Below are 14418 nucleotides of genomic sequence, written 5' to 3'. Positions count from 1 at the left end.
TTAGCAGCTCCAGTTAGTCCAAATTAAAATATCACATTGTTGTTTGCATGGGGAAAATGGATTATAGGCTCAGAGAAAAATGTGGACAGCTCAGAAGTCCTTACTGCAAAGCTCCTTCTCCCACCACTGCAGCTCTCTTGCTACCAGGCAGGAGCTGGGAGGCTGCCCTGGGTATCATGGGCAATGGGTAGAAGATTCATTTTCCTTGGGTCACCCCTCCTGCATGCCCAAGAGCTCCCTGTGCCCCCAGAGCTGTTGCTCACTAAACCTTTCACCCACTGCATAAAGCTTTTTTAATCCCCTGGCACCTGCAAAGTGGCATTTAGTGGGGATGGGGACTCCCTGATGGCTTTCAGAGGTACCCAGTGCCAGCGTCTGGCGTGATCCTGCCCACCTCCTCCCCAGAGACCTCCTGCTTTGTAGCCCCCTGCGAAAGAGGGTGAGCTGAGGGTTTGGGGACCTGCTGCCTGGTGCATTGCTCAGCATCAGCCTCCCCCTGGCCCCCACCACACCCCCGTCACCCCGTGTGCTCGCTTTTGCAGGCTGTTAATGGAGAAGAGGGCGGATGACAGCCGGGACCGTGGTCATCACAGGTGGAATATTAGCGACTGTCATTTTGCTTTGTATCATCGCTGTCCTCTGCTACTGTAGGCTCCAGGTAAGGCTGGGGGGATGCAGCCCCAAAGGGTGCTGCAATGGGGAGGGGAGCCCGCAGGTTGCTCGGTCTCCCCTGCCTGCCGGTTCCCAGGGCTGGCATGCATGGAGCAGCCCCTCAGTGCCCGGGTGCACGGTTTGGGATGCCAGCTGACCCTCAGCCCTGCGGGACTGTCCCGTTTCAGTACTACTGCTGCAAGAAGGATGAGTCCGAGGAGGATGAGGAGGAGCCCGACTTCGCCGTGCACTCCCACATCCCGCCGCTTCACTGCAACCGCAACGTAGTGCTGACCAACGGCCCGTCCCTCTACACCTCATCCCCCTTCAGCAAGAAACCCACACCGAGCCGGCCTGGCTGCCCCAGCTGCGCCCCGTACGAGCCCCCCACCTTCTTCCTGCAGGAGCCCCCCGAGGAGCTGCATAACGGGGGCGACCGGGTGAGCTACAAGACGGTGAGCCAGGAGGATCTCGACCTGCCAGTGAGCGTGACCAACCTGCAGGCACTCAACCCCAACCGGCTCTCGGCCATGCGGGAAGCCTTTTCCCGCAGCCGCAGCATAAGCACCGATGTGTGAGGAGCTGGCTGCCCACCCAGCCTGGAGCATCATATCGCACCTCGATGCCGATGCCAGGGCTTTTAACTGCAGGGAGAACTTCTTGAAATTCATAGAAGAGTTTTGAAAAAGGCCAAAAAAAAGAGAGGGGGAAAAAAATTAAAGAATGTATTTCTATGTTCTGTAGGCAGGGACATGCTACATGGCAATATAAAGGGGTAGTGAAAAAGCAACCCCAAAAAGGGAGCACGGGGTAGGGGGGGACAGTTGCAGCTGGGACAGGAGGTTTTTCTAGCGCTGCGTTGCATTTCTTCCTTTCTTTTATAAAGAGGATTTTGATACTGCACATCCTTTTATACAGAGTAAGTGCCAGCCGGCTGGAGCACCGCGTGGTGACGAGCAGGTAACGGGGCACATGGTTTGGCTGCGAGATGGCTCGTGTGGCAAGTCAGGGGGCTGCTGTGCCGTGGGGCCATGCTGTGACTGGCTGCGCCTGGCCCGGTGTGCGTGCACACATGTGCACACACTGCACAGTCCTGTAACAAAGCAGGGCTGATAGCACCCAGCTTCTGCCACCCCATCCATGCCGTGGGGGTGTGTGCGCACAGCCCTGCCCCGTTCCCAGCCCATCTCACTCCTGAGATGGTCATTTATTCCTGGGTGAGAAGCGTGATCCCCTTGGGATCCCCTCACCTTGGAATGGCCTGTGTGTGCACAGCATGTCCCTGCCCAGGGAGCCCCCTGTCTCTGTCCCTGCCCCAGGAGCCCCCAGAGCAACCCTACACCCCTCCCCAGTGGAGCTGGACTGGGGGTGAGGGGTGGGGGGGCTGTTTGAGACTCATTGCATTACCTGGGTAATGAAATAACCCACAATTTGGGATGGAGGAACACACCCATAGCCGCCCCACCAAATCACATTCCCACTCTGAATGCCACGCGTGACATCTGCCTGAGGGCTGGGCCAGCAAGAACCATGACCACATATGTGCCCACTCCCCCCCTGGACTTTTTGACATACATTTGTTTGTTGGTTCTTTTTTTTTTTCCCATGAAAAAGCCATGACACCCTCTCCCCATCCAGCAACATGTCAAAACACTCCAGATTTAACCACCTCTTTCACATTTCTCATCCTGCCGGTTCCCACAGCCTGGCTGGGGATCTTCCACAGCTCCTCTGGCCATGCTGGATCCGGCCATGGCTGCACTGGCAGAGCAGCCAGCACGGAGCAGCCACATCCCTCTGCACTAACCATGCTACAGAGAGGTGATTTGGTTAAACCAGCGCTTGGGGAGGAGGAATCGCTCACCGCAGCGGTGCCTATGCAGGGACTCTCACGCTCCGATTTCTCCCGGCTGTCTCCATTCCTCCCCTCTGGCCTTGCAATACTCCCAGTTCCACAGAAAAACCCTCTTTCTCCTGGATTGTGCGTTAATTCAGGTTAAAAGCATCGCGCCGGACTCGTGGACAGCTGGCGGAGGATGGACTGGCTGCCAAGAGACGCTGATGGCCTCAGCGCTGTGCTCTGGGTCAGCTTTCCTTTTTAACGATGCGATGGGAAGGGAAAGGCTGTGGCTTCAGCCCTGTCGGCTCACAAACACTCTCTGCAGCCCAGGTGGATATTTTACTTCTAACCACGAGGGCTTTTAATTCAGCAGGAAATCTTTTGAAGTACAAGTCGGTCTTTGCAAAGAGTATCTTTGACTTTCTTGGGGGGGGGTGGGTGGGGGGGGGGGGTGTCTGTTTTGGGGGTGGGTGGGTTTGGTTTCGTACGTGTTTAATATTCTGGACTTGGTCCCCGTGGCACCGTGTCCCCGCAGCACGATGCTGCTGCTCCATGGGGATGGCAGCTGCTTGGGCCATGGTCCTGTGTACAGTTCTCACCGGGGTTTGTTTCCACACAGCCAGCCCTCCTCTTCTTTGCCTCTCTCGTGACTGTACTACTCTCCCCAACTTCCCTTCCTTTTCTTTCTCTTTCCCCTCCTCCCCTGCCCTTCTCCTGTAGCTTAGAAACTATACAAACAGTCAGCTTTCCCTACCCCTCACCTGGTGATCTGTTGTACAGGACTTTGGGAATCACGGGTGGGGAGGGGGGATCCACCACAAAACAAACAAAAAAAGAAATAAACTACTTTGCCATGGGTTTTGAGGCTGATCTTTTTGTCCCAGCATCTTCAAACACTGGGCGTTGGTTGCAAAGCTTTCATCTCAGTGCAGGCATGGGGGGCACACACTAGTATGGGGGATGCCAAAGAGCCTTTAAGCCAAGCCTTGACAAGCCCTACCTGTAGAAACCCTGGAGCAAACCCTGCCTTGGGAGCATGGAAAAGCCCTTTTCTTGGTGGCATCTTCTCTTGCAAACTCTTGAGAAGCTTCAGGGGGGGCAGCTCCTAAAGCCACCACCCAACCAGCCACAGCCTGGAGCTGCTCTTCTCCCCCTTCCAAGCACCAGCAAGTTCCGAGCCCCAACCCCAGTGTTCCCAGCACATGCTACAAACTGGAGAATAAAACAAGATACCACCATAAATATGACAACTTTATTAAAATATACATATGGGTACAAATTAATGATTATATGGATAGAGTTCACTGTCTGTAAACAAATATATTAAAAAAGAGCACGTCTTTTTTTGTGATATAAAGTGCAGTTATGTTTCCATATTATATACAATATGTCAGCATTACGGGGGGGGGGTGTGTCAGGACTATGGAACTAACATTTGATTATAAGATAAAATTCTCTGAAAAAGTATACACCTACATATTACAAAAAGGAAGGGCTTGAGTTCATTTAGCAAACAAAAATCAGCTTCCCACCACGTTCAAATGCAGCTAACGAGAGCGCACAGGTCTCAGGGGATAAATTAGGAGAGAGGCAACAACCTCCCCCTTTGGGGGGGGGGGAAACTTGCACCTCGTGGAGTTCACGCCTTCCCACTGCCAACCCCCCCAGCTTGCACAGAGGAAAGGAACCAAAGGACAAGGCCTCCTGGAACACGTGCAGGTGTCTGAGGTTTGGGGTGGGGGAATCAAATATACACCACTTTATGTACAGCTCTGATACCGGGGGCTACCAATGTACAGCGGTAACGGCTTTGCAGCCCAGCCGTGCCGGCACCGTTCCTCTGCAAGGGAGAGGGACGGGGGTAGTAGTTCTGTGTTGGTGGGAAAAATAAACCCCAAAAGCATCCTTAACGCTAGTCTGCGGGGTGTGTTAGCACTTACTAAATGGTATAGGAGCCCTTGCTAAGGGAGGCACGGCCCAGGGGTGCTGGAGGGCACTAGGAGTGGGGTGCGCGGCAGGAGCGGCAGCAGGCCTTGCTGTAGTACCAGTGGCTGCACAGGTTGACTTTGATGGCCAAAGCACAGTTGGTTCCTGCCTGGTCCTGGCAGCTGTCGTCTGTGGGGGGGAGGAGAAGGCAGAAGGTACCGATATGGAACAGAAAAGAACCCATTGCAAGCTCATCAGCTCATTGTCCCTGCATGCACAGCCTGCCCTCACCACCACGGGCTCTGCATCACATCACCACGGCTACACCAACTGCCTCCCAGCTACCTGGCAGAGCATCCCCTGGACAACACCATGGAGCTTCTCCATAAACATCCCTGTGACCCTAAGCAAAGGCATGGGAAGACTGAGCCATCCCATCACACCTGGCCTGGCTCAGGGACTCTCACTTGGTCCCAGCCCTGAAGCTTGAGCTCTTCCCTGCGCAAGGGCGCTGCCAGGGGATTGCTGGAGGCACCCAGAGAGCTTGGTGCTGAGCTGCCCCAGGCCTGGCTGACCTGGTGACTCCAACTTATTCACAGGTTCTGCCCCAAAGAGGCTGTTTGGGAAAAGGAATGGGGATGCAGCAGTGTTACAGCAGGAGTTTGGGGCAAGTGACTTGGTGGAGACAGTTAGGCCACAGACACACAGCTCCCTTCAGACCCCTATTTTGCTTCAGACCCATAAGATTTTCCATTTTATATATACATATATGGTTTTTAAGCAATATACATATATTGCTTAAAATATATATATATAGTGTAAAAATTTACCATGTATATTTTTTTTATATATTGCTAAAAAATTTACCATTGAAAAATTTACCATTTTATATATATATGGATTTTTATATATCTTTATATATATACTGCTTAAAATCCATAGGATGCATGAAACCAGACTGCTTCTAGGGAAGGCAGTTTGTATGAGGGGGCCACAATGCACCTTGCAGGTACCATGCACATCCTGGAGCCCACAGGAGTGGTCAGCTGGGGGCACCCAGCAGTGCTGGGGGCTAGCCAGGAGCCAGCCCCAAAAACACCTCCCATTTTCATGCTTTTCTCCCACACTGTCCTTATTCCCAAATCCTATTAAAGAATTAGAGCTGCGTGTTCACTAAAGATCACAGGGCCTTTGAGCCAGCAGACGAGTCAGATAACGAGATAGTTACAAATCCCACAGGACATTTGGAGACCAAAAATCATTAAAATAATGGCACAGACGGAACTTCCTAGACATCAGCTGGAATCAGAGAGAAGCAGCACCCGCACCAGCTCTCCAAAGCTCCCTTTTATTTTAAGGTCAGAGTATGCTCCCCTTAACTGAGCAGGGGTACCTCCAGAAATAGCCGGTGCCCCATTCCTTGGCCACAGAGGGAGGGAGAGCTGCCCCCTTACATCCTCCTGGGATGACTATCAAATTGGGGGGTTGGTGGAAGTGAAGATGCTGGGCAGTGCTGCTTGGGGGGGAACTGGTGGGAAATCAAGGCTGGGGAATGCTGCCAGAAGCGGGGCTCACCTGGGGGCTCCGTGGGGCAGGGCTGCAGGTCGCAGGTCTGTTTGCCCACTGGTTTCACCAGTGGGTCGCAGCCCCGGACGATGTCCTTCCCTTGGTAGCACTTCACGTCCCGCATCCTCACGCCAATGCCGCAGGTTTTTGTACACTGGAGAACAGAGAGAGAGGGGTGAGGTGAGACACTGCTGTCAAGGGACTCTGTGCTAAGCCAGGACCTGATAACCAAAGCTGTGCTCGCTGGAGATGGCAGGGCAGGGGGCTGAGATCTTCCTCTGCCTGAGCATCACATCTCTGCACTGCACCACTGGCCTCTTTCCTGCCAGCACCATCAGCCACCTGCAGCAGCTTCTGCCCAGTGATACATGGATGTGCTCCCATGCCCAGCACTGCCACCCTCCCTCCTCCTGCTGCCCCTCGTGCCATAGGACCAGCCCCAGTAGCACTCTGGGTGTGGGACTGTTGGGATCCATGGGAGACAGTCTCTCTGAGCATCCCATCGTGAGTTTGCAGAGCAGCTCCTGGGCCCAATGCTTGCTGTCTGCTGCCCTTTGGATGCCTCATCAAGCTGGGATTACAGCAGGGCTGCTTTGGCTAATTATAGGCTGCAATGACAGTTTGCAAGACTAAACAAAATGAGTTGCCTGGAGCAAGGACGAAGAGGGCTGTGTCAGGGAGGGCTTGGAGGAAGCTGGTCACAGCCCTTCGCAGCTCCTCACCCACACTCGCTGGGCTCATCCTCATGGCTGCTTCTGCAAGCCAGACAGGGTACTGGGGCAAACTGCATCCCCAGCCTCTGCATCCCCAGGCAGCCATCACGGGGGCTGCATGCATACCCCCACCAGTAGCTGTGGGATAAGCTGTGAAGAGGGGGGGAAAAAAAGGGAAAATAAGAAGGAAAACACCAAAGCTGACCCCAAAACCGTCCTCTCACTCCTGTTCACCCTCAGCACAGCCACATGTGCAGTTACAGGCTGCCTTAAGCTGCCAGTGCAGGGAAAGGGCCACCCAGGTGCTCCCTCAGGGGCTGCATGCTGCAGAGCTTCACTCAATCTCCTTGGGTTATGTCGCAGATGGTGAGGCCCTTGCTATGAGGGGACGGGATACCATAGGCCCAGGGCCAGCTCATGTTGAAGGAAGGGTATTTTTCCCTCCCATTCCCTCCCACAGATCCCCAAACTGCCCTCCGCTCCCTCCCCGCTCACCTCCGACCAGGGGGTCGTGTACCACTTGAAGCACGGCCGCTCGAAGCACGTCGTCTCCTCCACGGGCTTCTTGGCCACGTCGCAGTCAGCGGGGTTGCGGGTCTTGATCTTGCCATTAACGATCTCCAGGCAGAGCACGATCCTCTTCTTCACGCCCCGGCCGCACGTGGTGTTGCACTGCAGGGGAGTGGGGGGGACAGGGACAAAAGTGGGGACAGCTGAGACCTATGCACCCTGGTCCAACCCCCACTGTAGGGCATCCCTCCTCCATCGCACCCCAAAACCAAGCTCTCACTCCAAGGCTCCCCCAGCCCAGGGGCAGGGGGAGGGTGTGTGATCCACTTACCCGCTCCCAGTCCTGTGCCAGCCAGTGCGAGGGGCAGTTCTTGTCCCCACAGGGGTGGATGGCCAGCGGCTTCGTCTCCAGGTTGCACTGCGACTCCGGCACCACCCGCCCGTCGCTGGTCTTGCAGTACACGTGCCGGATCATCCTGCCCTGCCCGCAGCTGCCGCTGCACTGAAACCGCAGCGGGTATGGCAGGCGGTCAGCAGGGGGGAAGGCAGCACGGCTACACCCCCAGGACAGGGACTGAGATACCTCTGTGGGGCTCAGCCGCCTCCCTAACCCCACCTTCCCCACATCACGGAGGGATCGCTTGCGCTCAGCTCAAAATAGCTGCGAGGAAGCTCAGAGAATCCTTCCCTGGGCAGCGCTGCTACAGCCCACCCATCCCACAGCCCCATCATGCCAGGGCTGAGCCAAACCCAGCGTTGACTCAGGCCAGGCAGGAGGGGATGACTCACAAGCAGGGAACCCCTGGGTGGCTCTTGAAGGAGCCAAGCCAAAGGGGACAGAACAGGTGGCTGCAAATACTCCAGCTCTCCCTGCAAAGGGCCAGGCAGGCACTGCCCGAATGCTGGGGGAAGCAGCGAGTGCTCCCTGGCTCCTTTGTGGCCGCCGGCACGGTGTTTCACAGCACCACTGCTGCCATGGAAACTACTTATTTTTAGCTGATGCTAATGTATCAAAACCTGGGTATAAATAGCTTGGGATGGAGGGGGTCTCTGTAGCAGAGTTGTGCAGGAAGGAAAGAGGGGAGGGGAAAGAGGGGGGGAAAAAGGAGGGAGAAAAAAGGCCAAAGGTTCATTATCTGGGCACGGAGCACCAGGCATGCTGTGCAGCAGACAGACAAGGGGATTCTGACACCCACTAAGGCCCTCTGTCAGGTCTCTCAGGGCTTAACTCCTCCTGCACCCCATCCCACAGAGGGGAGGACCTGCTGGAATGCTGATCACCCCCAGTGCTGGAGCCCACCCCACAGCTCATCCCTGTCCTAAGGAAGGGCTTTGTGAAGAGGAGGGCAGGGTACACCCAAACAACAACAAACCCCGGGGCTGCCATGGGCACAGAGCCAGGCTGGTTGGTCGGGGTGGCCCAGGGTGACCGCGCTGACGGGCAAGTCCTGGTGATGAGACAGAGACCTGAGGTGACACAGGGACTAGGCGAGCCAGCGTGGCCGAGTCATCTGGAGGGTGGCTCTGGGTGCAGGCTGGCTGCCTGCCCGTCTATCAGGTTAGGGAACACCAATCCAACCCCCAAATGCCAGCGCCGGAGACACAAGTGAGCCTGTAAGCTGCAATGGGTAGTGGTGGCCACTCGGTGGCCACCCGGGGGTCTCACCGGTCCCCAGTCGGAGACGGTCCACTGCCGGTCACAGGGTGGCCCCGTGCAGTTCTTCTCAGCCAGGGGCCGGGCGCTGGCATCACACAGCTTCTCATCCTCCGAGCAGCGGATGTCCCGGGTCACCACGCTCCGCTCTCCACAGCGGGCTGAGCACTGCCGGGAGGGGACGAGGAGCACAGCATCAGCAGGGCTCCCATCATGACACGAATCACAATCACAGACGGGTATGGGTTGGAAGGGACCCCAAGGATCACAGAGCTCCAACCCCCTGCCACAGGCAGGGCCACCAACCTCAAGGCCTGGATCTACACAAGGTTGCCCAGGGTCCCATTCAACCTGGCCCTGAACACCCCCAGGGATGGGGCACCCACCACCTCTCTGGGCAGCCTGTTCCAGCCCATCACCACTCTCAAACTGGGAACTGGGATTTTTTTTTTTTTTTACCATTTTTTTACATGAAACTCTAAAAACACAGTCTGACAACACACAGCTGGCTGTAAAATAACCTGTAGCCACCCCTCTTCCCCAAAACCCTCAAACACATTCAGCAGTCAGGTTAAGGTGCAGGAGGGCTGTATCCTGCCTGGGTGCTGTGCACACTCTGCTGAGTCATGCCAGAGGGTGAAAACCCAAGGCACCAAGAACACCAGATCAGAGCTGAAAAGTTTTAGCTGTCACATACAGACAGGGTGAGATCGCCCTCGCCTCCTTCCCCGGAACAGCCAGCTTCTTTCCACCTCTTTGGAGAAGGTTTTCCCCAAACCCCACAGCCAAGATTTTATGCTGTGGATAAATTTGGCATGGTGCAGCCCCGTGACATTATTTAGAACTGGATTTGAGTTACTACAGTCTCACACACACACATTTTCTCCGTGCATAACGTAAAGCAGGGGAAAGTGTCAACAGCACAGCGCTCAGGCACGCTGTGCTGATGTGTTCATCCTCAGATCCCTGAAATGGGCCTTTTTCCTTCTTTTTTTTTTCTCATTTTAAATGCCTATTTCCCCAGCCAACTTGGCACCCTGCTTCAGATGGGATCCAAATGAGGTTAGCTGTGCTGCTGGCTAAGAACAAACTACTTGTCCTGGTTCTGGCCAGGCTGGAGTTGACTTCCCCAAGCAGGCAGCACAGGGGAGCAGAGTTAGCCTGGGGTGTTTTCCACCCCACCTGACATGTCTCCCCCATTAAAGGGGCTGGTCATCCTTCCCATCACTCCCCTGTAAAGGGGGCTGGTCAGGGAGGGATGCTCATGGGTGCCTCGGGGTAGGCTGAGTGTGGCCAGGGCATTGGGTCAGTCTTTGCAGCACTCTTAGGTACTCTGGGTTATCACCACGTGTGAGCATGATTTGCAACAGGCTGCTATTGTTCCGCTTTCATGGTGGTTTTGTCAGTAAACTGTCCTTATCCCAACCCACAGATGCTCTGTTTCTCCTCCATGTGTTTTATACATTCACCACAAGTCACACTGGGTCCCTGCACCCCAAGTGTCAATATGGGTGGCAGCCAAGTGACCAGCTCCGGAGCCACCCAGGCTCAGGGACAGACCCCAGCTCCCCAAGGAAGCAGCACTGGTTTGGTCGTTTCCATGTGTTTGATTTTACAAGTGGCATGCCAAGCACTAGCCATGCCTGGAAATTAATTCAGGGGAAATTAATTAATCCTTTCACAGGCTTTCCTGAGCAAATGCATGAGCTAAAGCAAGAGTAGCACCACCCAAACCCACCTCTGAGTGCTTTAGGGATCTGCTGAAAGCACAGCAAGGAAAAGGTTTAGTTTCCCACATGCTACAGTGAAATTGGAGGTGAGCATGGGGAGTCTACAGGGGTGTGATTCATGTGTGAGGTGGGGTCACCCCTCGCTGGTTGTGGCATGGGGTGAAGAGACTGTTGAGGAAACAGTAGTGGGAGCAACCTGAGCTGCAGGCTCCTGCCCTACTTCAGTGGGCATCACCAGCACTCTGCATGGGGTCAAGGACCCTGCGAGCGACTGATGAGAGTAGGCTCCCCATCCTGGAGGGGACCCACGGCTTCACTTTAGGGGGAAAAAAACCCAAACCACTAGTGCACATCGGTCCACATGCAATGATGGCAGCCGGTGTCCTAGAGGCAGAGCCCGTGCTGCCTGCGGGTGGGTGGGTTTCAGTCAGGAGAGGGCTGGAGCAGCTCAGGCTCTTGTGCTCACCCTCAGCGCTGCCAGGCCCACGGCTCCCAGGGACTCACCTCAGACCACTCCGACATCTCCCACTGGGGCCCGCAGGCCGGGTTCTTGCAGACCTTGCGCTCGTCCGGCCGGGTGATGTCAGCAGACTCGCAGAGATCGCTGTAGACGGAGCTGTCGAATCCCGGAGAGATCATCTTCCAGCAGCGGACGATGCGGAACTGGTAGCCCTCCCCACAGGTGCGGGAGCACTCGCTCCAGCTGCTCGTCTCCCACCTGCAAAGGCAAGAGATGCCATTGTGCTGGGCACAGCTGGACTGAGGCCGGCGCATCCCATGGGAAAACCCTGCCTTCTCTCAGATGGAGGGAAATGCCTGCAACAGGAATGAGCTGCAGTCAAGCTGCCAGCGTGTGAGGCTTTTCCATGGGATGGGAAAGCCTCACCCAGCACACCTGAGCCCATGCCCACAGATGGCAGATGCTAAAACCAGATTGCTGAAAGGAAGGAGGTGCAATGCTGTGCTGCCCACAGTTAACCCATCTTTTTTTGCCTGTCCAGCTAAAGGACAGAGAGGATACAACCACCCATCACCCTGCAAATCCCAGCAGTAACATCACATGGAGCTGTCTGAACTTGGGTGGGACAGACATTCGTGTACCACTGTCAGCCTAACCCCACTAACGTCACACGATGGGCTGAAAGAGCTGGGATCTGCTCCAAGACACTGCCTGTCTCTTGCTGTCCCCCATCACGACTGTCCTGACGTTGAAAGAGGAGAGCAGCATGCAAACCAAGGGAAGAGACAGAAGCAGTCCAGACCCTCACAGTGCAGTAGCATTACAGCAATTCTGAATTAAAGCATAACCAAAAATCAGTAAAAGTCTACATGGATCAGTCACAGCTCCTCTGGACACAGGGCTGCCTTGGGCACCCCCAGGATGCATGCTGCTGCCACTCTCCAATGGGGAGAGAGCCACATCTCCCAGCTGCACGCCAGCCTTTCACCCTGCCTGGGGCTCCAGGCACAGGAAGCAGCCACAGAGAGATGTCCCACAGTGAGAGGTACCACCTAAATTCAGAAGGAAGCTGAATCCAAGGTCTTTCCCATCCAATCAGGAAAATCCTCTTGGCGCTTTCTGCTGGAAGAGCATTGCCAGCCCAAGCAGCATCTCCTCTGTTTAAGTGCTAACAAACGTGCCTGGCTGCTCCCTTTGAGCTCCCGTTTGCTCCCTGCTTTACCCACCACAGAGCCACAGCCCCCAGTAAATCACAGAGCCACTCTCCCCTCTACAGTGCCAGCCCACGGAGCTGGAGCAACACAACTACAAGGAGGGGTGGGTTTATAAAAGACCAGTGGGATAATCTAAGCACGAAAAGAGCCCTAATGCCTGTGCTAAAAAATTACACAGTTAATGCAAATAGCTATTAAAGTCCCTGTGGTGCCTCCAGGGCTGGTACCTTCCCAGCAGTGGCATCATCCACCTCCCTGCTCTTTTCTTGCCTTGATTGCAGCCTGCCCTGGCTCTCAACCTTAACGTGCGAGGCCAGATGAGGTCTTACATCGCAAAGGGCACCTGCTTTCCTCCCCCATCCTCCTCCACGATTACCAGAGATGAGAGCAAGCACTCTGCAGGGAGCAGGCACAGCATAGGCAGGGCATCACCCCGGCCCTGCTTTGCACTGCTCACAAGTGACACGGCACCAGGGCACTCAGCAGACAGCTTTACATCTCCCCCTGCCCTGCCCGCAGCCTGACACCATCACAGCTCTCCTGCTCCCTCAGACTGACACCGCTCTGTCCTGCCCGCAGCTGCTGTCACTCGCAAACCTTCCAACCAGCAGGACCCGTGTGACAGTGCAGCAGCAGAGGTGCCCTGCACCACACAGTCACACTTTTTGGGTAACGAGCTGCATCAGAAGGGAAATCCAAAGGACTTCCAGCATAGGTTCCCCTCTGCACCATCTCTTGTCCCGGCACAAGCAAACCTCAGCGATGTTTAAGATGCTGGAAGAACCAGAGGGACAGATCTGTGGCATGTTTGCCAGCCCAGTCCCCCCACCCAATTCACACACACATTCCTCCACACGCTGGCCGGAGCAGGATGCTGCCTGCAGCGTTAGAAGCCAGACTTGATGGGAGCTGCAGATGCAAACTGCCAGGATCAATGGAAGTTTTAACCTGGCAGCTTGAGCAAAAGCCCTCAGAAGAAAAGTCTTGCCAACTCCCAGTGCAGCCCAGGCAGATGCAACTGGGGGAAGAGGGACGGGACCACTATGGACCATTCCTACTGCCCACACCTCCTCCCCACCAACCAAGTCCACGCCGACCCCCTCCCACAAACACATCCACGGCAGAGAAAGCGTGGAGCCCCCCAGGAGTGCCCTGTTGAGGTGGTACCTTGGCTGGCACTCTCTCCCAGCACAGAACTCATGGACGGGCTCAGGACGGGTCATGGCATCACAGTACGTATCATCCACTTCGATCCCATCATAGCGAACACACATAGCATATGTAGACATCACTCCTAGTTTCAAAGAGAATACATACACACAACAGAGGATGCTTGGTGATTTTGACATCCAAATTCTTCTTTTTTTTTTCTTTTTCCTTTTTTTTTTAATTATAATTTTGTCTGCTTGGTGGTTTTTTCTTTTTTTAAATCTGCATTTTCCAAAGCTTCCTCCTGGAGGAAAGCAGCAAGCAGAGCTTTCTGGCCCCATGGGGTGGATGCTGCTGGGAGGGGAGGACCGTGGCGGCCACCCAGCCAACATGGGCAGCGTGGTTGAGGTTGGCCAGCTCCAAAGGCTTGCCACCAAGATCAATAGATGACTAATGCATTTTTATAGGAAACGCTCGGGGCAACAAGTCTGCTCGGCAGCTCCCTCCGCCTTGCAGCCATCAGCTCCCAACCCTGCCAGGTTCGTGGGTGGAGGCAACAGAAACACGGTCCCCGACCCACTCCATCCACCCATCACACCCCCTTTGTGACCCCAATGCTCTAGTCCAAGGAAGGGCTCCTGAGGGCTTTGCAAGGAGGCACCTGCCCCTCCTGCTCCCCCACTGAAAGCACAGGCAGCCAGTGTCGTCAGAGCAAGACCTTCCCCCCCCACCCTCCACAGCCTGCTGTGCCAGAGTAAATGTTGTGGAGTCCTCTCTGGGACCTGGCTGGGGACCAGGAGGCTGCTCTGGCTACAGGTAACAAGAGTTGCAGCTCTCAGGAACATATGGTTTACATGAAACTAAAAAAAAAGAAAAAAAAAAAGAAAATGTCTCTGGTTCTTGACATGGTGTTGCTCCTCTGTGATGGGTCATTAAGAAAAGGGACTAAAGAAAGGAGAAATGTAAGTAAAACCTCTCCCTGCCAGCTGCAAACTGGGGCAGAGC

General features: G+C 55.0%; 2 protein-coding genes across 2 annotated transcripts in view; one reads left to right on the top strand and one right to left on the bottom strand.

Moving 5' to 3' along the window:
* Positions 1-565: 565 nt before the first annotated feature.
* FAM163B (family with sequence similarity 163 member B) lies at positions 566-1296 on the top strand (the record flags this gene model as incomplete). Its single annotated transcript, XM_084272641.1, has 2 exons — positions 566-658; positions 840-1296. The coding sequence occupies 2 exons, from the start codon at positions 566-568 to the stop codon at positions 1227-1229; spliced, it is 483 nt and encodes a 160-aa protein (XP_084128767.1). The 3' UTR covers positions 1230-1296.
* Positions 1297-3735: 2439 nt separating this feature from the next.
* Positions 3736-14418, bottom strand: part of ADAMTSL2 (ADAMTS like 2) — a gene marked incomplete at its 5' end in the record, with an annotated part of 26540 nt that continues 15857 nt past the window's right edge. Inside the window, 7 exon segments of the mRNA XM_084272635.1 lie at positions 3736-4606; positions 5993-6137; positions 7192-7368; positions 7538-7708; positions 8873-9028; positions 11095-11308; positions 13432-13558. Coding sequence (XP_084128761.1) covers positions 4488-4606; positions 5993-6137; positions 7192-7368; positions 7538-7708; positions 8873-9028; positions 11095-11308; positions 13432-13558 — 1109 coding nt within the window. The 3' untranslated portion in view covers positions 3736-4487.

The sequence above is a fragment of the Gallinula chloropus genome (genome assembly GCF_964237585.1).
Source record: "Gallinula chloropus genome assembly, chromosome: 18".
Lineage (NCBI taxonomy): Eukaryota > Metazoa > Chordata > Aves > Gruiformes > Rallidae > Gallinula > Gallinula chloropus.
Note: the sequence above shows the minus strand (reverse complement) of the source record. Positions and strands in the feature narration are given on the sequence as shown.